Here is a 26126-nt window from a genome sequence, read left to right on the forward strand (position 1 = left end):
CCTTTTGCTTAGTCACCATACAGTCAAACTATGAAATACATAGTGAAACAGCTACAGTGGAGGACAACAAGGTATTTTTATAAAGGCTTAGCATACTTATTTATGTATTTATTTATTTATTGCCTTTGTTAACTTGGAAAGTCCACTGGGCCTGGATTGAGGCCATTTTCAGTGGAGGCCCGGGGAGAAAAGCTCCACAAAATTACATACAAAGATAAATATTAATATATTTCTGAGAAAAGTTTACAAAATTACAGACAAGGAACGTGTTGATTCACATAGCAGAGAACATCAGACTCTACTAATACATTGAATGAAACTAATGAACAAGTTGCAATTGTGGAAAAATGGGAGTAATAAATGACGTGTTCAACATAACACATGAATGAAAAATAAAACTGCAAGGTTTGTGGTGAGCATTCAGACAGCTTCTGAATGTGATGTGTCTGCTAGGCTAATTGCCATGGGGAGTTTAGTGCAGTGTAAGAAGAAATAGTAGGAGATTAGAAGGGCTAGGGAGGATAAGGACAGTTTAAGTGACGGAAGCAGTGAGTAAGCAGAGTGAAGGGAAAGGAAGTGATAGTGAGAGGTATAACACTGGGGAGAGAAAGTCAGGAGTTGGGGTTGTGTCTTGGGGTACATGAGCATAACCGATGTGAGGACAGATGTTTGAGGGATTTTTTTTAAAGGAGGCAAGATTGCTGATAAATAATATTCCCCCATTCTGCCAGACACTGGTCTGACCCCATCTGGAGTGCTAGAGAAATGAATGTAAAAGAGCTGGAAATATTGTAAAGAAAGGCAATGAGAGGGGTTAAGGGATTAGAAGGGCTAAAGGAACCAGAGTTATTTACACTGGAAATAAGGATGGGGGAGCAGCAGGGTGTACCCTGGGCTCACAGTCTCTCCGCACCACATGCTCCCGAGAACTCAGCCTTATTACCACAATTAACAGAACATGCTGGAGGGGACAGGTTCATAACCCAGAGACTGCCCATGCTATGGAAAAGACTTCCCATACATGTCAAGCAGAGTACCTCGCTGACCCTCTTCAAGAAAAATCTTGATGAGTGGATGGGAAACAGAAAATTCACCCTGGGGATAACTCCAGTGGCTCTACTCAACCGAGGCACTGGGAAGTAAGGTCGGGGTGGCACTGTGCCAGGGTAATCCTATGGCTAGGCTTGTAAAGGTCCCAGGGCCATTAGCCTAGTACACACATTTGAACCTTTGAACAAGGTCTTCGGATAGGACCAGGAAGGGTTAAAATTTCAGAGGAAGGTGAAGAGGACATCATTGGCAGACAGAAAGCTCAAACAGTAACCTTCATCTGAGAAAGTTCTGTTTGAAAGGAGGAGTTGTGGATGCTTGTAGTGGATTACCTAAATGGGTGGTGAGTGAACCTTAACATTACTTTCTCCTTCAGAAGGTCATGAGAAAAAGAATGAGGTGGAGGGAGGGAAAGGACATATTAGGCAACTACCATTTCCATTTGTTAGCTGCAACCCACTGGCAGACCGTGGAAACAAACTGATTCCTTCTACAGACAGTAATATGTATGTATCTCTGCTACCAGGTTAGTCCTAGACCTTATGCATCTGCCCCCTTCCCCCCACCAGTCTCTTGACCTGTTAACTTCAACTGAACCAAAAATGTATAGCTCAGTTTTTCCCTTTGGTTGAGAATTAAGTACCAGTAGTGGTGGCATCGTTTGTGGTAAGGAACAGGGATTTTCTTTTAATCCCTAGCCCCTTGAGCATGCCCAGTTAACATTCCTGAGATTGGTGTTGCAGTGGGCTTAGTGTAAGACTTGTCACTCACATTTACAAGTGACGTAAGCCTGCAGATATACCACCCCTCATCCTGCTCGTATCTTAGTGTCAGGATCTGAGGATCATTTCCAGCCTCCAGATGATAACTGTATGAAGTCTTCTTATTCTGCAGGTGTAGTTATGGTTATTCTATGCACAGCAGTTTCCTCTCGCATCAAAAAGACAAGCTGCTTAAGCTGACTGGTAGTTTAATTTAAAAAAATGTCAATGTAATACTCTTTTGATGTGTTGTGATTTACTAAAAAAGTGTTTTCCCCTTGGCAATTTTTGCCCCTGAGCCTGCTGAACATGTAGCCCCCTAGCCAGATTCAGCTGATTATTTTGTTAGTATAGAGGACTATACCACAGTAGTGTGTGGCGTGAGACCATCTGGAGAAGCTACTGTACAGGCAGCCATGACTGTTGCTTGTTTCCTCCTTGGCATCCTGGCAACTGACAGCATTTGTTTCTGTAGTCCTAACCCTACCCCCTGTGTTGGGGGCACGTTACCTGAATCATCACAGAGACCCACTATGCCTTCCTTCTTATAAGTGCACCCTCCCATGCATTCACTCATGAAAGTTACCACCAAATGATGGATTGGTTTGCCAGAAGCCTGCCACCAGGATGTTCTTTTGTAATGCTGCTGCTCCTCCAAAGGATTATGGAAGTTTTCAACCCTGCTCTGCTCTCCCTCTCGCCTTCCTCCCCTGCCAACATTAAGTGAATGATCTGCTAAATGAACTTGAGTCACCTGGGTCAAGTCAGAGCTTTATTCCTTTCCTTCAGGCTTGGTTGTTAAAAGACTTTTTTTTCATAAAAAAAAAAAATCCTAACATTTTTAACAAATGATCAGCTTTTGAATACTGTCTGATTTGCATAGTTTGCATTATGTTTTATTTGTGCTCATTAAGTGCAGTTTTATTTATTTATTTATTTGACATTTGTTTACCGGGGTGGTCCGACTTGGTCTACAGAACCCATTTTCACTGGAGGCCCTGGGAGAAAAGCTCCACATACAGTGCAATACAAATACATTATAGTACCAGTGACATGAGGAATACTGTAAAAAAATAAGTTGATAGAATGTAATTACTTGGAACACAGGCTGTATCACATTTTGTGTAAATCTTTGTGCAGTGTAGATTGTAACTGTCACTTTCATGTAATGGTATTATTCCTTTTGGAGCCCAGGGCACAGCTGAAGATTCTATAGACCAATTTCACTTACCTGGTTAAAACTAGGTAACTAAATAGTGCATTTTTGTTCTGTCTCCCCAATAAGGTAACCATCTATTATTTATTATGTATTTTTATTTATTGTTTTGCTTTCGTTTACCGCATTTGTCCGACTGGGTTTCATCAAAAAATAAACTTTTCAGCGGATGTCCAGGGAGAAGCTCCAACAAATTACAAACATTTTTAAACAGACGTTCTATAACTGCATGAAAATAAATTAAGTACCCGGGGATCACTTCTGTGGCTTTGCTCGACAGGGGCACAGGAAAATAACTTTCTTGGGTGGCGTAAGCCAGGTAATCTTGTTGGCTAGGCTTACTTATGCCCTTGGGCCGATAGCCTAGTACCTACCTATGAACCTATACATTAACAATTACACTTACATTTGCTAATTATACTACATTCATATAACATAGAGAAAACTATTACTGTATAAAAGATATTTAAGCATTTAGTAGATGTTGAACATTGAGTATTTGAAGAGGTGTATTAATGGGTTTGTCAGATAGATAGTAGATCAAATTAGTCTTTAGAAATTAAAAGAAGTGGAAGTGAGAGAAGGAACTTGGTTGGGCAGAAAATGTTTATTGTTGTAGTTAAGAGGTTGGTTATTAAGCAGGTTCAGGAACAATTACATATGGTTAGGTTTATATTAGAAGTATAGAGTTAGAATGGTGAGCAGTGCCACAAAACTATTTTTATAGCCAGACAATGCTAGTAACACTGTTTTGGTATTGTGAAAACTGTTTGTGGGGCATAGGATTCTGAATGAAGAGAAACGGTGCAATGATATGGCAAGCTGAAGATTACAGTGGCATCCTAGATATGTGCAGTAGCATATCCATTGATTTTATAGATGATGTTTTAGTGGTATTTTAAATAAATTTAAATTTTGAATGGATTTAAGCTTTAGCGAGATGTGGTTCCATAGTTTGAATATATAGAGAGCCACCTTCAGTATTTCATGATTTGATTAGTTATTGGTGATTTTTCTCTAAAATGTAAGATTCTATTGGGGGAGTGTAGTATTAAGTTGTTAAGGGATGGACAATTTTCTGCCTTATAGAGGAGTCTGTATATTGTAGTTACCTGAGGAAGAGGCGATATGTAATTCTAATCAGTTTAATTCTCTGAGATCTAGTAGGTACTGTGCTCTCATTATAGTTTGCCACAAATTTGTCTATTTTATTATAACATTTTTCAAGTTTGGGGAGTTATGAGTCTTGAAGAATAGTGAAGTTTTTTTTTTTTTTAAACAAGAAACATCTTTATTAAATTATCACATCTGACGTAGGCAATCATACATTTATATAAATGAAAATAAACCATATTGACATAATTTTAGCTGCAAACATTATACATCATAAATCATGTTGACATAATTGTAATTGCAAACATTATACATCACTTATCATCTAGACAGGAAAAAGCTAGCTGTTAAAATATAGTAACTTCTGCACAGCTCGAACAGAGTGTAACACACGTATAGCCAACTCTAGTGTTCCACCCAAATTTCAGGCTAAATCCACTCGTAATGATAAAAATGAATCTTTTATTAAAAATAAGGTTTAGCGCTTTCATCTGTTAAAAATCAGACTTCCTCAGAACCAGAATTTTGAATTACATAGCTTATTCAAATCCTACCTTCTTTTAAACCTCATTAATTCTTTGCATGTATTGTTCCCACAATTCCCATTTTTCCTATGTAATTTGCTCCTATCCTCTTCTAAAGATTCCAATTCCAGTTGTTTTATATCTGTTGCTATAGTCACTACTTCTAGTAAAATTGGGTTAGACTTTGATTAGCAAATGCTTTTTTTGGCAGCCACCATAATTAGACTCAGCAAGGCCTTACTATGTCTAGGCAGTTCCGATTCTGTATCATAGCTCAACAAAAATTATTTCTTTAGTTGCAAGTCTGCAAGGAAACTTTAAAGTCTGCCAACTCATTATACTCCCAGAAGATATGTTCTCAGTTACCTCTTTCTTTCCCCATCACACCTCCAACATTTTCTTTCTACCAGAGGAAAATTTCTTTGGTGTCTAACTTGGAATATAAAAATACCCATGTAAACACTTCCAAACAAAGATCCTAAGTCTTCTAGACTTTGTTTGGGAAACATACATACATCCCCACATTGTTTCTTTGTGAATTGCGTATCCAATCTTTCTTCCCAATCCTTTCTAATCTCCTCTGATTGATTCTTATAGTTATCATGCAATATTTTGTATGCTCTACTAATTATTCTTTTTTTTTTTTTTTCACAGCAGCTTCTGTTCTAAATTCTACTAAAACCTCTACCAGTGGTGGTCTTTCGCTTAGGATCCTCCCTATTTGTCTGTTTGCACATACTCTGATATCGATCCTTGATAGAGAGGGCAATCCCTATCCTGCAGTCCAGATAAATTCTTGGCCTCTTTCCATTCTATTACCTTTCCCTCTCTACTTATTTGCTGCCAATACCTTGGTTCTTCTACCATTTTTCTCTAGTAAATTCCAGCCTCCTCATGCCTGTTGTCTGTATCCCTAATTGCAGTCATCCCTATCGGCAGAATCTCCTTTCTAAATTCCCGTGTTGGCTTAGTTCTTAGAATATTTTCTGCTACTTTATAAGTGTAATATTCTGCATGCTTATTGTTATTTTCCTTAATGATGTGCATCCAAAATCTCTGTCTCTCCTTGTTTCTTGAGCTTCCCCGTTTCATCATCATCTCTTTCCACTTTGAATTATAGGTTTATGCTTGTGCTGTGTATAGGAGCCTTAACTGTGTAGCACTTACATACCCCTTCAAAATTGGGTAATCCCAATCCACTTTGTTCAATTGGAAGAATCAGTTTATCCCACTTGACGCTTGTCATCTTTCCCTCCCAGATAATATCCTTCAGCTCTTTATTAATTGATATTCACAGCTTCTCCTCTGGTTGACAAAAATATACCTGACCTTTGTATTAAACTAAATGGATTAAAAACATTTTAACTGTGTGTATCTTGCTATTCATATCCATATAGCAGAGCTTCCAGTTTCTTAGTTTTTGTATTATCTTTTTAGTGTTGGCCCACATATCCTTAGCTGCCACACCAGAATCCTTTCTAATCTAATCTATACCCCAAAGTACTTAATTTTATCATGTCTCCATAAATATGGATTTATCAGGTATAACATAATTAAATTAATATCAAATGCAAATAGAGCCAGCTTTTCTTGACTACCATACCAATTATATCCTTGAATGTCTGAGTCTGGTATTTTCTTTGCCAGTGGTTCTAAATATAGTACAAATAACAAAGAGGAAAGAGGACACCCCTGTCTAGTTTCTCTGTTCAAACAAAGATTATCAGAGAGGAATCCACCCACTTTAATTTTTGCCTCCGATCCCTCATGTATCCTACTAATCAACCTTATATTTTTTCAGAGAATGTAAATGCTTCCAATGCTGCTCATAATCTCCCAGCTTACTCTCTCAAATGCTTTATCTGCATCAAGGCCCACCAACAATAGTGGTATTTTCTTACATTCAGCTTCCCTCAGGATTATCAGTGTTCTTTTGAAGTTGTCAAATGTTTGTCTCCCCTCCACAAAACCACATTGATTCATGTCTGTCACCTTTGTCATTGTTTTAACCATTATAAACATAAACACTTTATAATCATGGTTTGTGATTGAAATGGGCCTATATGAAGCTGGACCTGATGGGTTTTTACCCTCTTTAGATATTACAGCCACCACTGCTTTTTGTTTATAAGTTGGTGCTTCTCCTCCTCTTAAAATACTGTCAAACAAGATCTTTATCAGTTCTTTTTTCACTCCTAGCTTCCAGACTTCCACAGGAATACCATATATTCCTGGGGACTTTTCTTTTGTTTGGTTATACATCACAATTTGTATCTCATCGCCTTCTATCTAAACTGTTAGGAATTGAGCCTCATCTACCTCTAACCTTGGCATATTTAATTATTCCATAAACATTTCCATTTGTACCTCTTCTTGATCTCCATATTTCTCTGCTTTATACAGACTTTCATAAAATTTCTGAAATTTTTCTAGTACTTCTACAGAATCACTTGTTTTCTTCATTGTTATGAGCTCCCCTAAGCTTGGTGACAACCCTTTTTACTTTCTATTGCCTAAGTCACTGCGCTATAAGTTTTTGTGCTCTGGCATTATTATCAAAAATAGTTGCTTAACAACAATCTTTCAAAACTCATGCATATTATCAAGGTAATCCTTCTATTTTCTGCTTATCACTCTGCAGTTTTTCCTCGTCTTGTTCTGTGAGATTCCCCGTTCTGCAATAGTTTAATATGTGTCAGTCCCTCTAAATAATTCATGTTACTTCTTAACCATAGCTCCTTTTCTTTTATTTCCACCCTGTTTTTAAACTCCACTTTAATTTTATCCAACTCCCTAGCTATATTTTCAGAAGAAATTTATGTCTTCTCTAATACCTCCCAAATAATTTCCACTACCCATACCTTAGATTCCTCTTTTCAACTGATAGGTAGGAAAGTGCCACAGTCTCATTTTTATTTCATTACCCTGCATTTTTATTTTAGTTATTATTGGCACGTGATCTGAAATAGTTATTGGATACGTATCAAAACTTTTAATTTAATGCATGTGTTCCTGTGAAATGTAAGTTCTATCTAGCCTAGCCCAGTTTCTGTATCTTGGGGAGAATAATATGTAAATTCACTCTAAACTCCTGCTGTTGAATTCACATCTTCCATGCCAAATATGTTCATAAATTTCTTCAAAAATCTAGCCCCCTTTATTATATTTTCCTTTTTGGGCCCCCCCAGACAAATTTTCCTGCAGCAAATCAAATTCCAGTCCCCACCTAAGAGTAATATTCCCTGCTGAAAGTTGATTATTTCTCCCAGAATTTTCTTAAGATCCATTATGGCAGTTTTAGGTGGAATATAAATACATGCCAGTGTAATCCTCCTCCCTTGCCAGTAGCCCCTTATTATCACATATCTACCATTGTTATCTTTTTTTATCTGAAAAACACCATGAAACAGAATCCACACTGACTTCAAAAAATGTAATTCACTATTTATTCTGGCCTTTCACCTTCAAGGAATAATTCAAATACAAAACCCACCTCCTTTTATACAAACCAGGTACCTAAACAATTATCCAGTTACATCATTTACATCATTTAGAACAACTGACCCAGTGATAAAAGACATTATGCTCTCATATCAAAAAACTTTAAAGTGTCATCTTATAAATAAATACATTTTAAACTGCCTTACTGACTTTGAAGAAAAAGTTACCTTAAAGGGAACTGACATATACTAGAAATACTGCAGTACAACTTGAAAATGTATGTAAAAAACTCATAACATAAATAAATGCTATTATCTAAATAACCACAGAATAATAAATATTCTAAATATTTAAATAATACATTCTCACCACATTTATAAAGCTACCCATTGTTTGATGTAGAATGTACAAAACAGAATTTACTTCACCATACAAAACTACTAAAACATTAGTATCATATAAAACATTAATACTAATGTAAACATTTTATATTAATAACCCAAAGATTATATAACCTACAAAGTTATGTTACTATCCAGATTCATACCTCTGGGATATAATGTGTAATAATTTAATATCATTCTATATTCTAGCTTGTTCAATTCTCTTTTAAAATTTCCTGTAGTAACATTTGGTCGTACCAACACACTAAAAAACAACCCCCCACCGATCCATTATGTTTAGATGTAAAATGGGCAGCTACTGGACTTTCCAAATAATTATTTCTGATGTCCCCCAGATGTTCTAAGATACGAACTTTAACTTTTCTGGTAGCCTGTCCTATATACCAACAGGTGTTCGTGTAGTCACATCCAGTGATATAAATTATCCCAAACGAATGACAAACCCCCTTTTTGAGCAATTCCTTTAAATTATTATACCTGCCATACGAAAATGTAATATGCTTGAGAGAGCCTACCAAAGCATCTTCAGTTACTAAATGCTAAACCTGCCATGCAATGTTTTCCAAAATGGAAGAAAAATTGGAAAACTTGGTCACAAAAAATTATTTCTCAACATTCTCAGGCTGACTTCCTTCTCCACCAGTGTGACATCCCCTACTTCTTCTGTGACAAACCTTATGCCGAGCTCTAGAAAGAATTAAATCAGAATGCCCTCTAGAGGATAGTCTATCATGCACTTCTGTAAGGAAGCCTTCTCGAAGTTGGTTTTCCGAGGTGTTATAAAAGATCCTTCTAAATTCCCCATAGGGTAAAGATTTAAGCAAATGTGGGGGATGCACACTTTCAGCATGCAGAAAATTGTTGACCGATGTGGGTTTCCTGTAAGGCTTATGCTGCACCTTACCCTGATCGTTTACATAGAACTCTACATCCAGAAATGCTATACTATTAACCTTACAATCCCATGTGAATTTTAAACCATGTGTATTCTCATTTAGATCTTGCATGAATTTTGCAAATAACGTCTGACTTGCCCCTACACACAAAAATGAGATCATCATTTTATCGCTTGTAGTATATAACATTATTGATAAAAAACTGGTTAAGAAACATGAACTGCCTTTCAAATTCTCCTATATATACAATGCGTAAGATGGGGTGAAGTCTGCCCCCATAGCTGTCCCTCTTAACTGCAAATAAAACATCTTTTTTCCATTTAAAATAATTATGTGTTAAACTAAACTCAAGGAAAGACAACAAAAAGGAAGTTCAGGGGCCTTCCCCCATGATTTTAGCCATAGCTTCTAAACCCCGTCTTTTGTCAATGTTTGTGTACAAGGCCGACACATCATCTGTGGCCCAAAAATAGTCTTGTTGCCATTCTAAATTAAACAACTCCTTACAAACTTCGCTAGTGTTCTTAACATGAGAGGGTACCAAGGCTAAATACATATTAAAGTGAAAATCCAGAAACATATTAACTTTTTCTATGTAAGAACCAACACCTGAAATAATAGGCCTTCCAGGAGGATTTCTTAAACATTTGTGAGTCTTAGGAATGGCATATAAAGAGGGTTCTCTAGGTTCTTTCACTATAAGCTTTTTAACATCGCTAGATTTAAAAAAACCTAGGTTTCCCCCTCTCCAAAAATTCATTAAGCCTGTCACTAAAATTACTCACTGGGTTTCCTGACAATTTGCCATAAATATTTCTTCAGATAGTATATCTTGAACCATCTTAGCATATTGTTCAGTATTCATTACAACCCAATTGCCTCCCTTATCAGCTTGTTTGACAACAGTCTTGTCTATCTGTGATCTTAATTCCTTTAATGCCAACCATTCATCCCTGTTAAAGTTATAATTAGAATAATTCTTAAGAAAAATGTCATACAGGCATTCAGTCATGGCACATAATGTATTTTCAAACACATTTATAGCATGAGAGCATCTGGGAGGCATAAAGGTGCGTCTGAAGAAAAAGTTTGCACAGACAAAAGTCCATAATCTGTAAAAAAAAAAAAAAAAAAAGAAATCCCTCAATAGCAGATTCAGCTGTGTCGGAATTATCATCAGATATATCACCATCCTCTGGTAATAGCATGACTAAATCAATTTCATACACACTTAAATTTAGCAATTCATCATTATCAGATATTGCTGACAATTCTATGTCTATGTTGTTTATTACGTTAATTAAAAAATACCTTCAAATTCAACTTACAACAACATTTTTTTAACATCTAAAATGGTCTGCTAATGCTGGTAGGAATAAACTTAGCCCCTTTCAAATGGACACAAGACAGGTTAAGAGGTTAAGAATATTTAAACGTTCACCATTGACAATGGGAGAATCCATTTCAGAACATGTTGTTAAATCATTGTTAATAACATGATCATTCTTGTACATGACTGGGTGTGGAGTTATCAGACAAATTCTCGTTCTCATTCAGGTTACGAAGGTTAATGGAAAGTCTTACTTTGACCTGCTGTTGCCGTTGCTGTTGTATTTCCCTCGTGATGTATTTGATTGTGTTTGCATCTGTTGGGATGTTTGAGTAGCTCTTTGCACCTTTTTTGAATGTTCAAGCCTATCAGGAGATCCCTTGTTGTGTATTTCCTCAAACAAAATGCTCTTCCTCCTAGTACTAGTATCTACAGATGAAAAAGAAGAATCATCTATATTTTTGGACATGCGCATTCTAGATCTCGACCGATTAGGACGTTCTTTACGTTGCCAGGAGTAGACCACATTATTTTCAATGTCACTCATATCTCTTATTAATTTTCGTTTCTTGCGTTCAACTAAATTTTGTTCCACTTTCTGGATTTTATAATTGATATCCTTGAACGATTTTTGATAAGTGGAACTAGGAATCTCAGCCATTAAACTGTTTTGTAATTCATTTATCTCCCCCAGCAATTTATCAACAGTTCTAATATTCCTCTTAATGAGGATACAAAGCCAGTTTAAAGTGCAATCTAAGGCTACTTGTCTCCACTCGGTAGGCAAATCGCCTTCATCTTCATTAAATCCCCCAGCTGGCAAACGATCTATACGAAGATCCCTTAGTGTGATGTTTAAAGAAACATATTTTTCAAGTAGTTTTAAATCATAAAACACTGTTACCTCTTTGGACATTAGTTGCTCCAGCAATACAAATTTTTCTGCTGCAACATTACCCCACTAATGGACCAGAGGTCTTCATTTGCAATTTGTCGCTCTCTTTCTCTCACAAAATCAGAAAATAAAGTTCCACCGATTGTATCTGGTGTGTCAGAGCTCTCTGAACTCATGGTGACCGACAAGTAATAAAACACCAACAGTCTGAATAACCAACTAATACTGAAAAAACACAGCTTAAAAACACCATGAAACAGAATCCACACTGACTTCATAAAATGTAATTCACCATTAGGTGGTTATTCGGACTGTTGATGTTTTATTACTCATCTTTTTTATCTTCTTCTGTCTCTATTGGAGCTCCTCTTACAAGTAATATAAGAACTCTTGGTTTCCTTTGTCCCAGGTATTCTGCTGAATAATTGTCCTGAAAACCTTTCTTTATCAAATTTGCATGTTCAGCTTTTTCCAAATGTGTCTCCTGTAGCATAGCTATTTCCCCTCTACATTTTACTATAGTTCACTACTCTTTCTTTTTTGTATATATCTTGTGAGACCATTAAGTTTTAAAGATAATATAGAAAGGCTGGTTATGTTAAAATGTTATTATTTCCACCTTTTATTTGTAACAGTTTAAGTATCTAAATCCAGCCTTTGTGTTACATGCATACACTAATCTTTGTCAGGTTGACCTTTTATATGGTTGTTTCTTGTCATATCCATTTGAACCTGTCACGTCTTACATAACTGTTTGTTTTATTGAAGGCCCTCAAACAAAAAAATACACCCCAAAAACCTATTAACTTAATATTAACAAACAAAACTATGTACATCTTCAAATATTGATGTTTTACCTTAATAATAGGAAAAGTTGTCCTAAACTGACAGCCATACTCAGAGACTTCGGTTAACCTAAAAGGAACATTACTCGTGCTAAGATGCATGGTACAACCTCTGCTTCTACTAAGTGCTCCCTGGTTTTGTCTTATCTTTATTGCTCTCCCAGAATGAGAAAACACTCAAATGCTTTCAAAAAACATTATCTCCTAGCCATTGAAAGAAAGCCATTAAAAGAAAGAAGCATTCTGTTTTAGTTCTTGTTATCAGGTTGCCTCCATAAAGACATGAGAACCCAGATACAGGGTTGCTTTTACAAGTGTGGATGTATGTATGTAGAGGAGAGCGGTATTATAGTCAATGTTCTTTAATATTTACTAGATAAAGCCAAGAGTCTCAATTCAGTCATTCTTTTATATGAGAATGAGGAAAAGCACATCATTTTTTTCTTGTATTATACTCTTTTGAACAGAATTTTCTTCTCTCTTTTTTTACATTGCAATACTTACAATTCTCAAAACTGAACAAGGGGAAAGAGAAAAGAAGGAAAAAAAACAGTAGCACCTGTTTACTTTATTATCTCCATTACACTTGAAAATAACTGAGAGAACGTTATAGCATGCAGATATCATGCACTATACAAATATTACTGTTAAGAACAAAAGCTTGTTTTACTTACAGTTAACTCTTCCCCTCTCCTAAGTGTTCCTCCAAATGTAAATGACATGAAGTAAGGCATGTCCTTTAGAGTCCCCTACAAGTTTAAAAACTTTTTAAAAAGCCCTATATTTCCAGGTTTTCTTGTTCTGTCATGTTTCACAAATATAATGAATGCTTTACAGTCTCAGTTATTTGTCAGTTTCCCAGTTGATGGTATTATTGCTGTTTATCTCCATCTCCCATATCAAGTCTCTGCTTCCTTTCCAGTGTACTCTCAGTTCTTCTAGTCAACTCTTGTGCTTTTTTCTGTCTTTCAAGCATTTTGTGTTGAAACACTGGAAAAGATTGCACTGGCAAGGTCTCTCTGCAGTCTTTATTACTAGAAGAACAGGAAGCAGAATCTCTTTCCATTTCACATCTCACTTTTTGTTGGACAAACGTTTGTATTTCCTCCTTAGCATGTTCTGCATTAAAAATGATTTTGTCCCTCCAGAAAAGAATATTCTGAAGATAGCTGGAAACAGCAGTTTGAATCTCATGCCTGTTTCTCAACATTCCATGAGTAGTGGAATAATTTTTCTCTTGTTCTACTTGTTATACAGTGAGTAATCATTTTCTAGAAACACTCTGTCTCCCACTTTTAGTACGCTGTCCTTCTGCCACAGTTTTATCAGAATCAACTCCTTCTGCTGGTAGGATTGAATCTTTACTATTAAATGTCTAAGCTGCTTTCTTGTGGCCAGGTTTGGAGCATACACACAATGTGCCCTTTCAGTTAACAACCTGTACTGTGGTGTTACCAGTCCATTTGCTTATTTGCGTGTTTATAAAATTAATACAGTTTGTTCCTTCCAGCTTCTTTGGTACAGCAGAAAATATCAGGTTTTCCCTGCATGCTCTGTCCTCTAATTCTATTCTTTTTTGAAAACTCTGTTCTTGAGCAGTCTCATATTCAGTATTTTGTTCATTTTAGTCTCTGATTTTTGCAGTTTTTATCACCTCAGCTGAATGTCTTTTTAAAGCATATTCTATTTTATCCAGTCTTTTGTTATTTGAGTTGATATATTCCATTGGTGTTTTATTTTAGTCAGCTTTGAGTACACTTGACATATTCTTTCCTTTAGGTTACTGGAAGTCCTGTCTTGCACCAAAGCTGGAGCGTAAACTGCTTTTTGCTGAACAGCTGCAGAATTCTTCCCAGTCAGTATTTTTTTCTTACCTTTTGTGATTGATTTTCTTTTAGGTTCTGTGTATTTCCTTTTTTACTGGCATACAGACCATACACTTACTGGCCAGTTACTGAAATTTACCCCCCAGAAATGAGTTCACTGGCTCTCTCTTTTGACTTTCTGTTTTGACACTGGGAGAGCTGAAATTAAGCTGTTTTTTAATGGGCAGTCATCTTGGAAGTCCTTTTGAAGGTTGGAGAAGGTTGGGGATAGCATAAGGAGAAATAGCAGTAAGAAAGTAGAGACTATACATATTCTGGGTATGTCAGTGAAGCAGTTTCTTTACAACGTACCTAATTTCTGATGAGGTTTTAACTGCGTTTGATACATGGTGATGAATTCAACTGATCATCAGTTATGATGACACCCAGTATTTTTTTTTTGGTTTTCTTCATTTGTCAATATGTTTGTGAAGATATGTGAAGGCTGCCAGTCTAGCTAGATAGAATTTTGTAAATAATTCTGTGTCATTGTACATATGAATATAATCCACAGGCTTGTCCTCTTAAATGTAAAAAAAACTGTGTTAAATTTTGAACTTCAAAAATGTAACCGCAGTGTACAATGCTGGAAGAAAGCTGATAAGTCAAGCATTGTATAACTGATCTCAAAGCTCGGAGACATAATGTCTGGACTGAGGAATTTCTTTTATTGTTTTGAGACCAGAGTTAATTGCTAGATTTTACATATATAATGTCTTTTATTGCCGTAGTTTCCTGGCCAGGTGCAAGATTGAAGAAATGCTAAAACTCTGAGTTTCTGTTAGCCTGGGAACCAGAGAAGAATTATGTAATCTAAAATGAGTCAGCAGTGATGGATTATTTTTAAGACTTTCTCAGAGAGAGCTAATCATTGCATTTTGGATTTTGTCTGAAGAACTGACCACTCACCAGTACTCTGCCTTTGCTCTATATATAAGTTTATTTAGAACTGTGATTGCTCTTAGATAGGAAGTTAGTCAGATTTAGTCTAGTTGTTTTCTATATTTATGTCAGACTATTCTACAGCATTATTTTAAGCATTTCCTGTGATTTCTGAACTCTTGACTAGTACTGTATTGAATTGAGAAGATTTGTCTTGTGTTTTTATTTATTATTAAATATTGTTAAACATTTCAACGGTGGCTGTTTTGTGTAGAAATAATTTACGCTCTAGAGTACATTGCATTTATATAATGATACTGTACAAAGCCACTCCAAATAAGCCTCGCTGTTCATCACACTTACTAATTGGATAATAATATTGCAAAGTAATAATTGGACACCCTTTGGTAAGGGCCTTTTTAGTAGCTGATAAGAGTAGTTGGTGGTAGTGATTACTACCTTATAGCCTGGCAGCAGGGGGGTATAGCTGGAAAACCTGTGCCAGCCTTCCCCAGGAGTGTTTGTGTGTTTGTATATAAACCATATCTCAAAGTGTGTGTGTGTCAGCTACTTGGGCAGGGACACGAAGCACCAGTTGGACAGAGAGAGCACTGGAGGTTTTGGCTTGACTACTCGGCTGAGATCTCTACCCTATAGTTGTGGCAGTGGGGAGTCTTATTGGGGATCTGGAGAGAAAGGGCAAAACCAACCCCAGACTGACTGTGATCTCTGTGTGCTTTTAAGGGAAATTGTACTTTACTGTCTGTGTACTTGTTATCCTTCCTAATGTGGACACCCCTCACTGGTGCTACTGGTGAGGATTGAGGCTCCTTGATTACTGGGCCAGTGCACGGGCGTCACTGTTCTTGGCGGAACGATAGTGAATAGTGAGGTTTTGGTAGTGATGTATTTTGTAGTAAATAAAATAATTTAGTATTTAAGGTTTAGAAGGAGTTTTTAATTATTTAGCCACATTTCAGTTGATAAGAATTCTTGTGTAAGGTTTTGGATTTTGGAATTTAGACAGATCAGTTTAGTGTCAAATCATCAATGTATTGAACCAGGGTAGAATTTTTTGTAGAAGTGTAAGGGCAATTGATGAATAAGTTGAAAAGTATGAGGCCTAGTAATAGAGCCTTATGATTTTCCATTTCTCTGCTTTTGCTCTGTTGGAGAGGTAGCCATGGAAGAATTGCAGTAAAGAGTTGGTGAGCCCTAAGGATGAGAGTTTATGTAAGAGTTTCTGGTGGGAGACTGTATAAAAAAATTGATGAATATGAGGATGATGGAGACTAGGTTTCTGACATTTTTATGGGTATTGGCAATGTAACAAAATTCAGCAAGCTGTAGGTGTCCTGAGATTAGGACAGAAACCTTGTTGGGTTGAACTGGTCATGTATTAGATACTTCAGCAGTTGCATATAAATGCATTTTTCTAATATTTTTGATAGGGAAGATAAAAATGCAGTTGGCCTATAGTTCGAAAGATCAGTATTGATTCCAACCTTGTGAATTAGTATGATGAATATATTTTTTTTACAGAGCGAGGTATTTTTTCAGATATGGTTCAGTTTATCAGAAGTGAGATGATTTGCTATAGCTTCAGATGCTAGTTTAAGATATTCACCTGGTAGATTGTCAGGGGCAGTTGTGGCAGACTTTACTTTTTTATGTATTTTTTTATGGTATCTATGAGAACTGGTTGCAAGGAAATATGCTGAAAGAGGTTATTTGATTGAAAAGAGACATCATCAGCTTGATTAGTTACCTGATTGGTTAATGACTGTACTCTCTGTGTAATGTGGGTATTGAATTGGTTGGTTATGGTATCATTTTGTTTGAGTGATCAGTATTGGCTGTATAGCTTGCCATAGATTTAAGCATTTTCTCATCTTTAGCGATAAGTTGTCTAGTTAGGTTTTTTAGTGTTCTGTTTGCTAGTAAAGTAGGAGCTGTTTTATATTTTGTCATGATCATCCAGGTTTTGTCTGTTTGTTTAATGGGTTGTTTAGTTGCTAAGGATAGTCATAGAGCATGGTTGGCTTTGACCCTTTTTATTTTAAGGTAGGCTGGTATGTTTAGAATTCCTGTGAAGATTTTATTGAACTCTTGAGACAGCATCATCTATGAGAAGTGTCTTTAGTGGCTTCCAGTTAAGGAGTTGTAGAGTATTAATAAAACTGTCTTCATGTAAGGTAGTACATTTTTTACTAGGCTGTAATTGATGTGTTTTGGAGTTGTTGCTTTGGTACCTTATGGTGTAAATTAGTAAGTGATCACTTAGGCTGTCTGACAAGGTTCCATGAGATGATATTTTAGAGAGAATGAGAGAATATTAGGATCCAGTCTAGGTTTTATTTCTGGATGTGGCTTTTTTGTATGTGGTAGGTGTTCTAAGTTAAGTGAGCTTGTAGAGATTAATATTATTAGTTGGATTTTCAGATTGTATGGTTTGTCATTCTATATTTATATCAAACAGTGTTATGGGTTCATGAAGGATTTTTGAGGCTGCCCAGAAGTGAATGTCTTCCAGTGTTTTAGAATTGTTACTTGGGAATATATATGATTGTGACTGTCTTGCAAGTGTTTAGTTTTAACATGGTTAGAATAATTTCTGAGTTAGAGAAATTTGGTAGGGTGTGTGGGAAAATGGAGATATCTGGTGTGTTTTTTAAACAGTAGTGACCTTGCCAACTTTTTGTTGATTGTGTCTAATCTGATAATGTTGTAGCCTGGCAGGGCAACTTCATTCTTTTGTTTCCTGGTGGAGCCAGGTTTCTTTGGCAACTAAGAATTCTGGAATGTGTAGTGTTATCCATGCATCCATGAGAGGTAGTTTGTTATAAGTTCTTCATAAGTTGCTATAGTATATATATAAGGCCAGGATGAGACTGTGGATGAGGTGATACCATAAAGAATTTTCTCAAGGTGTGCAATGTTGGGCCTGGGTATGGGTGGATAAGGTTTATGGTTATGAAGGTGTGATGGTATAGGTACAGGCATTTTTGCTTGATTTTGTGTAATACCCAGTTTGTGAGTAAATGGCTTTTGCTTTAGATAATTGTACTTGAACAATAGGATATATGAGTGCTGATCTAGATAGATTGTGATTACTTGGTTATTAATAATATGGAGTGATGCTAGTAGAATAAATGGTTAAGGGGCATCTGTCTTTCCCCTAAGTAAGCAGTGGAAGAAAAGTATGTGTTTAGAAATGCAACTCAATAATACACTGTTATGTAATGTGTGAATTACGAATACCTTTAGTAGTATGCAGAACTTCCTCAAAGTTTGAAGGACATATGATAAATGAGCTAGGAAGAGATTGTGAAAGTTTTAACTTTTTTGTTTTGAGGAATTCTGAGGTACCATGTCCTGTTTTAACTGGGGTGCAGTTTCACAGATTGGGTGTGACTGTAGCTGAGGTATCCCAACTAGCTGCTGGTGTGTGAAATTCTGTTCATTGGTGTATGTTTGTCTGTCATGTGGTTATCTGCAGAGCATTCTGTCCTCTTGCAAAAATGATTTCTAACAGCTCTTCATACAACACCCGATGGCTGACAAATGCCATTGTCTTTTTGTCAGTTGTGCAGCAGGTCCAAGAATACTGGCCTTCTATGAGAACTTAACCTGCCTATCTGATTTGTTGTGATGAATATTATCACAGTAATGTCTTTCTTCCAAAGTTTATTTTCAGGTGAAAATGCATACTCAGTATTCCTTTTGTTAGAAGTAAAATAGCATGAGATTTAATCCATTGATTCATCTTCATTTGAAACCATTGACGTTAGGCATGTAGTTAAGAGAAGATTTATTTACTGTAGCCAGTAAAATTTGGACTGTGTTACCTAACAATATTTAAAAATGCATGTAATAAATTTAGTATTGCAGGTGGAATCATAATTTAAGCTATTGTACCAGTGCATGTAGTATAAGTTAATCAATTCAAACACATAAGGTAACCCTTATACCATTAGACAAGTTAAACTCTTAGCCTAGAGGGTTTCTCTCTATTTATAAGTGTTAGTCACATATCTTTGAATTTATTAGTGCTCAATATCTGAGTTGTTTGGCTTTCTGCTGTATACCTACAATCAACTGCATTACTAGCTGAGTTAAGTACAAATTTGCAGTGTTAAAGATTGTACTGCATTTTATTTTTCTATTTAATTTGTTTTATTGCATATTGTGGTCTGTGTCTCTCTGCAGTTATTTATTTGTTTTATAGAATACAGTGGTCTCTCTCTCTCTCTCTCTCTCTCTGAAGTTCGTTTCCCGCCATCCCTCCCTGTTCTTGTTCTGGTATTAATCTTGTTGGCTTTGGAATTGCCCGCCCCTCCTGTAAATTTGTGTTTGAACACTCCTCCTGGGTCTGTCTCATTTGCTCACTGAACCAAGTACAGTGAGATCATATTTTGACTTCAGACACTTCTACCAGTCCCATCTGTTCAGCTGTATCTCAGCTCTGTCCCAGTCTAGTGTCACTAGCTCATTCTACCAAACAGAGAGAGAACATTTGAGAAGGGCAAGTCACTTCAGTCCTTAACCTTGAATTGTCTTCCATTTCTCCTTTCTCCCTTTCCACTTTACAAAAAAAAATTCTAAGCTTGTTTCCTGCCTTTCCTGTAACTAGTCTAGTCCAGATCCAGATTTGCTGTATCAAGGACTATTTATAAGCTTCCGAGCCCCCCCCCCAAGCCTTTCTGTGTTGGAGGGAAGCCTTCTAGCTTATCAGTGGGAGTGGTAAGAACTAGGTAGCCTATCTACCACAGGGAGTGGTTTCTGGCCCAGAAATTGTAGTTCATTGGCCGTTTGGGCAGTTTTTTTTTTTTCCGTTTATTTCAACTTTCTGTTGTAAAATCCCGCATTTGCTCTTGTTTCTCATCTTTCCTGTAACTAGTCTAGTCCAGATACATATTTGCTGTATCCAGGACTGTTTGCAAGCTTCTGAGCCCCACAAGTCTTTCTGAGTCAGAGGAAAGCCTTCTAGCTTGCCAGTAGGAGTGGTAAACACTAGGTAGCCTATCTACCACAAGAGGAGTGGTTTCTGGCCGAGAAATTGTAGTTTATTGGCCGTTTGGGCAGTCTTTCCATCTCTTTCAATATTCTGGTTTAAAAGCCAGCATTTGCGCTTGTTTCCTGCCTTTCCTGTAACTAGTCTAGTCCAGATACAGATTTGCTGTATCCAGGACTGTTTATAAGCTTCTGAGCAGTGCCAAAGTCTGCTCTTCAACTTTTCCCTTAGATCTGCTAGTTCTTTCCTCTACTGCACTTTTACTAGCTTATTAGTCTAGCACTTTACCAGACTTCTTGTAGCAATTATTGTAGCACACGAAAGTGCTACCAGCAGTAAACGTTCTACAAGGAAACAGCTCCAGTACTTATTATTAATGCCAACCCCTCCAGACATATCTAAAGGTCAGTTCCTGTGCTTTCTCCTATTAACCTAGTGAACTTGGGCATCCTGAGGAAGTGTAGCAACTGCCTCATGTACACAGACAGCTCTTACCTCCCAACACTCAGACTTGCGAGAGATGCACGTATATATCCAAATTGGAAGCCACGCACTCTCTAGCCAATACCAGAATAGCTGGTCAAGAGGAGAAGGTCAACACTTGCACCACACCTCATGGAACACATAGCCATCCAGAACACACACCAGTACTGCCTTCACATAATAACACAAACCACACACCCACCTTCATCTCGGCTGTCAATAAAAATCTATCCAAACAGCAGAGACCTCGAAGGCAGAAGCGCACTCAACCACCACAACACAACACTAATCATGAGACACATAACTCTCTTAAACAGTGTGCCACTCAACCAAAGCCCCAAAGGCAAAACAGCATGCCCAGCACACTAGTCATAGGTAACTCGATAGTGAGGCACGCTGATGTCCCACTCACTAGGTTGAATAAGGAGAAAGTAACAGTCAGCTGCCTATCAGGTGCCAGTATCCACCACATAATCTATGCACTCAGGCCCTTCAACAACAGGTACAAATATGACTCTGTCATTGTACATGTGGGTGTGAATGACCTGAGATGTACCTCCCTAGACTACATGAAAAGAGACACGGAAGAGCTCTTGGATTATGTAGCACAGGTGGGTATGACCCTAGCCCTGAGCAGCATCCTACCATCACCCAGAATGATACCACAGCACAAGCAGAAAATGATCAATTTCAACAACTGGTTAAGTTTCTGGTGTCATTCTAAGGGGATCCATTATCTGTCTCCCTGGAATGACATGCTTGACAGACCTCGATGCTTTTCAGATATGGCCTGCATCTATCATCCCTGGGCTTCTGGATACTGGCCAAGGCTTTTGCCACCCCTATAGTGCCTTTTTAAGTGGTGTTCAAAAGACCAAATTACAACCGTAACAGCTACAAACAAAAGCAATGTGTGGGTCATGCTGCTCAGTGCTAGAAGTCTAAATTTCAAAATGCACTCACTCGAAGCACTCCTTAAAATGGAGAACATCGACATTTGTGCTGTAGCAGAGACCTGGTTCAAGGCAGCAGAAAGCACCCCATGCGCTACCAGGCTATAACTCATTCCACATCTTTCGGCCCCAGAACTTGGACCAAAGCTCCAAAGGCAGTGGTGTTTCCATATTCATAAAGGATGCACACACCTCCAGATTGGTTGGCCAACATAACGCATCAGAGATACTTCAGGTGTAGCTAACTTTGGGTAAGACAGCAATTCAGGTCGTAGCCTGCTATAAGTCCCCAACTATGTCCCAAGACTCCCAATCCATGCTCCTAAGCACCCTGGAGAATATTAGGGTCCAACCTAACACTCTCATACTGGGAGACTTCAACTACCCCTCTATTAACTGGGAAAACTACTCATGTACCAATACACTTGCCCAACATTTCCAGGAATTCATTAATTGCAATGCCCTGGACCAGCTTGTTCTTACCCCCACTAGAGGTAGCAACATCCTTGACCTGATCATTACTAACATGGGCGACCGTTGCTCTACACCAATAGTCAGCTCCTCCCTGGTTAGATCCAACCACAAACTAATCACCTTGGAAATTCACATCCCTTCCACCCCACCACACGCAAAGGTAACCACCATGAAAAACATCTCCAAAGCTGACTTTGGGCTCCTAAAAACAGAGGTGGCTAACATCACGGCACCCATGCAAATGGAGAATAGTTGCATGACTGCCGAATCATACACCAGTGCACTGTACGAACACGTACACAAATGCATAGATCTCTCCATACCCAGTAGAACCAAGACACTCTCCTCCAAATATAGGAAGCCAATCTGGTGGTCCCCTGCCATAAACAAACTCTACAACAGAAGGAGGAAACTGATGCCGAATAAGGTGAAGTCCCAAGACTGGAAAAGCTCCCTTAGCAGCCGCAACAAAAAAATTGAGATCCCTCATCAAATCCTCTAAAGCTAGCTATGAAAACAGAATTGCAGCAGACAGTAAAACAACCACAAGGCTGTCTATAGTTATGTAAAGAAATTCCATGGCAATACCCAGATTTCCTCTGAGCTACTGCACAATGGTACCTCCTATACCAAGCCAACAGATATTGCTGATATACTGGCCGACAGATTCAGTGCCAACTTTACCCCTCTCTCCCCTCCCAAACGACCTATCACATTAACAGTAGATTGCCAGGCACCAAGTATTACTGCTGCACAGGTTAAAACAGCACTGTCCAAGGCCAAGAATACAGCTTCTGTGGGACTTGACAATATCCCTGGCTGTGTTCTACATGAACTACAGAGTGAACTGGCACATCACCTGTGTGCCCTGTTAAATCACAACCTCACCTCAGACTTTGTCCCTACTGAAAGGCACACTGCTGCAGTCATCCCTCTCCACAAAGGAGGAGCGACTACAGACCCTGGGAACTATCGCCCTCATTAGCCTAACGAGTCTGATATGCAAAGCTATGGAACGCATAGTCATGGACCTAATAAACAAGGATATAGGGAATCCCACTCAGTTTGGTTTTGTGAAGGGTAGATCATATCTGCTCAACTTGGTCAACTTCTTTGGGTCAGTCACCAGAGCTGTGGATGAAGGCAAGGTGGTTCACACAGCCTACCTTGATCTGGCCAAGGCCTTTGATACCATTCCCCACTCAGGAATCATAGAAAATCTCAGTAAGTTAGGCATCAACCCCTATATCACTAGGTGGGTTGCAAACTGGCTCACAGATGTAACCCACAGTGTGAAAGTAGCTGACTCCAAGTCAGACTGCCGACCAGTCACAAGTGGAGTCCCACATGGTTCAATCTTGGGTTCTCTCCTTTTTGGTATCTACTTCTCTGAAGTCCAGGCCAACACGAAGGGACTCTGGATGTCAAAGTTTGCAGACGATTGCAAATTGGGCGCTATTATTAACTCCCCAAATGATGTTGACATCCTACAGAAAGGCCTCACTGAAACCAGCTGGTGAAGAACCATGGCCTTAAGCTCAATGCCAACAAATGTGTCGTCATCCCCTTTGGGAAAAACCCGGTTCCCATTAATTACCACATTGATGGTAGTCCACTGAACGCAGAAGGAGTTATAATTGATCTCGGAACACAGGTTGACAGCAGCCTTTCTTTCGACCACCACATTGCCACTGTGGTCAGAAAGTCCTTCTATGTGGCACATCTCATTACTAAGGGTTTTGTATCCAGGAAGAAAGAGGTCATTGTCTCCCTCTACTCTTCCCTCATTAGGCCAGTGATCGAGTACAATGCCCCATTTGGCATGTACCTCACTAGACACTTGCAACAACTGGAGAGGCCTCAAAAGTACCTAACAAAGAGGATTCTAGGCCTTAAGCACTTGTCCTATATGGACAGGCTAAAAAAATACTCCACCCATTCTCTGTCTCATATCGCCTACTTAGAGGCAATCTCTGCTTGACTTACAAAGCCATGTCTGACCCAGCTCGGTTAGAAATGCTGCATCTAAAGAAATCCCAATCTCTCCACACCACACGCTCCAACCTCATTACCACAATCAGCAGAACGCGCTGGAGGGACAGGTTCATAACCCAGAGACCCATGCTATGGAATAGACTTCCCATACATGTCAAACAGAGCACCTCACTGGCCCTCTTCAAGAGAAATCTTGATGAGTGGATGGGAAATAGAAAATTCACCCCAGGGATCATTCCAGTGGCTCTACTTGACAGAGGCACTGGGAACTAAGGTTGGTTGGCACAATGCCAGGGTAATCCTATGGGCTAGGCTTGTAAAGCCTCCAGGGCCATTAGCCTAGTACACACCTGTGAACCTATAGTTCTCTTGCTAACAGGTTTACACCTTTAGCAGTAATCTTAGCATTAATTATTTTATGTAATAGAATGTAAATAAAGTCTCTGCTGTAGGAATCTACTGTGCTGTGCAAATAATGTAACTAGTCTTGCTGTATGCATGCTAATTCACATGCAATTCCACTATAAATTGTCAGACTCTAAATTGTTCATTCTAATTCAAATTATTGTTACTGTGCACTGCTTTTTGTATGGGCTGTGGGTGGAAAGGGTTCTTGTAATCACCACTCCCACCAGGTAGATAAACATATAATCTAAAGATTAACATGCAATTGACAGTGGAAGCCTCAAGGCTGTTAAATTCACATACATCATTTTGCATGGAATGTTTTATAGCTTTCTGTTCTTCTCTTGTACAGGAACGTTATCCATGCCAGTGATTCAGTCGAAGTGGCAGACAGAGAAATTGGTCTCTGGTTCAGCAGCATTGAAATGACCGACTGGGAATGTTGTACACAAAGTAATATATACAGTGGCTGACAGTGCAAAGAAACCATCCTTCAGTGAAGAGTTTTTATCCACCTGAAAGAATCTACCTCTAAACATGTGCCTTATTTTATTGATCAGAATGATGGTTTTATGTTCAGCAGTGGAATTCAATGCAAGAAAATTGAGGACTACCAATATTTTCCACTGACAAACCCCACTACAGTGTAGTGACTATAAAATGTAGCCTGTCAAACATTCGGACACTCATAACACCAAAAGCATCTCCATCTGACTTACAAGGCAAGATGCAGGCAGAAAGTTTGGAATACCCTTTTAGATGTTTATGCCTGCAACATTACAGCTTTAACTTAGAAGTTCCTTTGGAGAAACAAGCAACAGTGTGTCAAGAATTCATTATTAAAGTTGATAAAATAATACCACATGTTTGTGTTTTGTTTTACCACAAATTGTAACTTTCCTCCTGTACTCTCGTTTTTCAGTTTTACAGAGTTGAAGTGTGAGGTTTTTGTCTTGTTTTAACTTGCAGCTTTTCTTGATGGCTTTTGAGTTTGTGTTCTACCACATGTGGTTTTCCTTCTTTTCAGCCACAGTTTCCGTTAGGCTTGCCCCATTCCCATAATCTCTTCTTATTTCTCTTTGTTCTAGATAGCTTGTACCCTTTGGAAAATGCAGGGCTACAAAGGTATGACCACCTAAAGAAGAGACATTGTAAGTAATGGTACCAGTAACCTGCCTGTGGGAAGAACTTGGTAGCTTCCTGTCATACCAGGAAGGTCTATGGCTAGAAGTGTTGGTGAACTGATTGTGAGGGAGGTCATCTCTGATGCAGTCCCTCAGTGTCCCAGCAGGAGGTACTGTAAGAAGTGGTACTAAAAAACAGATTGTGAGGAGAACGTAGTCTCTTCTTGTCCCAGTAAGAGCATTTGTGAGTAATGGTGTTGAAGTGAATGTGGAGGAGCTCTTCACTGATCCAGTCCCTGAGTGTCCCAGCAGGAGGTACTGTAAGTAGTGGTATTTGTAAACTAACTGCTCGGGAACTCCTCTGTGATGTAGTCCCTTCTTTTCCCAGCAGAAGACACTGTAAATAGTAATGTTATGAACTAATTGCAGGTGTTCTGTTTGCTAACACAGGAGCCA

At 38.2% G+C, this 26126-nt stretch overlaps 2 protein-coding genes across 3 annotated transcripts in view; both read left to right on the forward strand.

Annotated features, from left to right (window-relative positions):
• The window catches only part of LOC122816790 (nucleoside diphosphate kinase A-like), a gene marked incomplete at its 5' end in the record, with an annotated part of 367943 nt that extends 342540 nt beyond the window's left edge, over positions 1–25403 (forward strand). The window contains 1 exon segment of the mRNA XM_044089815.1: positions 24899–25403. Coding sequence (XP_043945750.1) covers positions 24899–25019 — 121 coding nt within the window.
• DECR2 (2,4-dienoyl-CoA reductase 2) overlaps positions 1–26126 on the forward strand; it is a 2028638-nt gene that overhangs the window by 1214283 nt on the left and 788229 nt on the right. The window lies entirely within an intron of this gene.

This window comes from Protopterus annectens, chromosome 12.part0 (assembly GCF_019279795.1).
Source record: "Protopterus annectens isolate FY-2018-M chromosome 12.part0, PAN1.0, whole genome shotgun sequence".
In the NCBI taxonomy this organism is placed as follows: Eukaryota; Metazoa; Chordata; order Ceratodontiformes; family Protopteridae; genus Protopterus; species Protopterus annectens.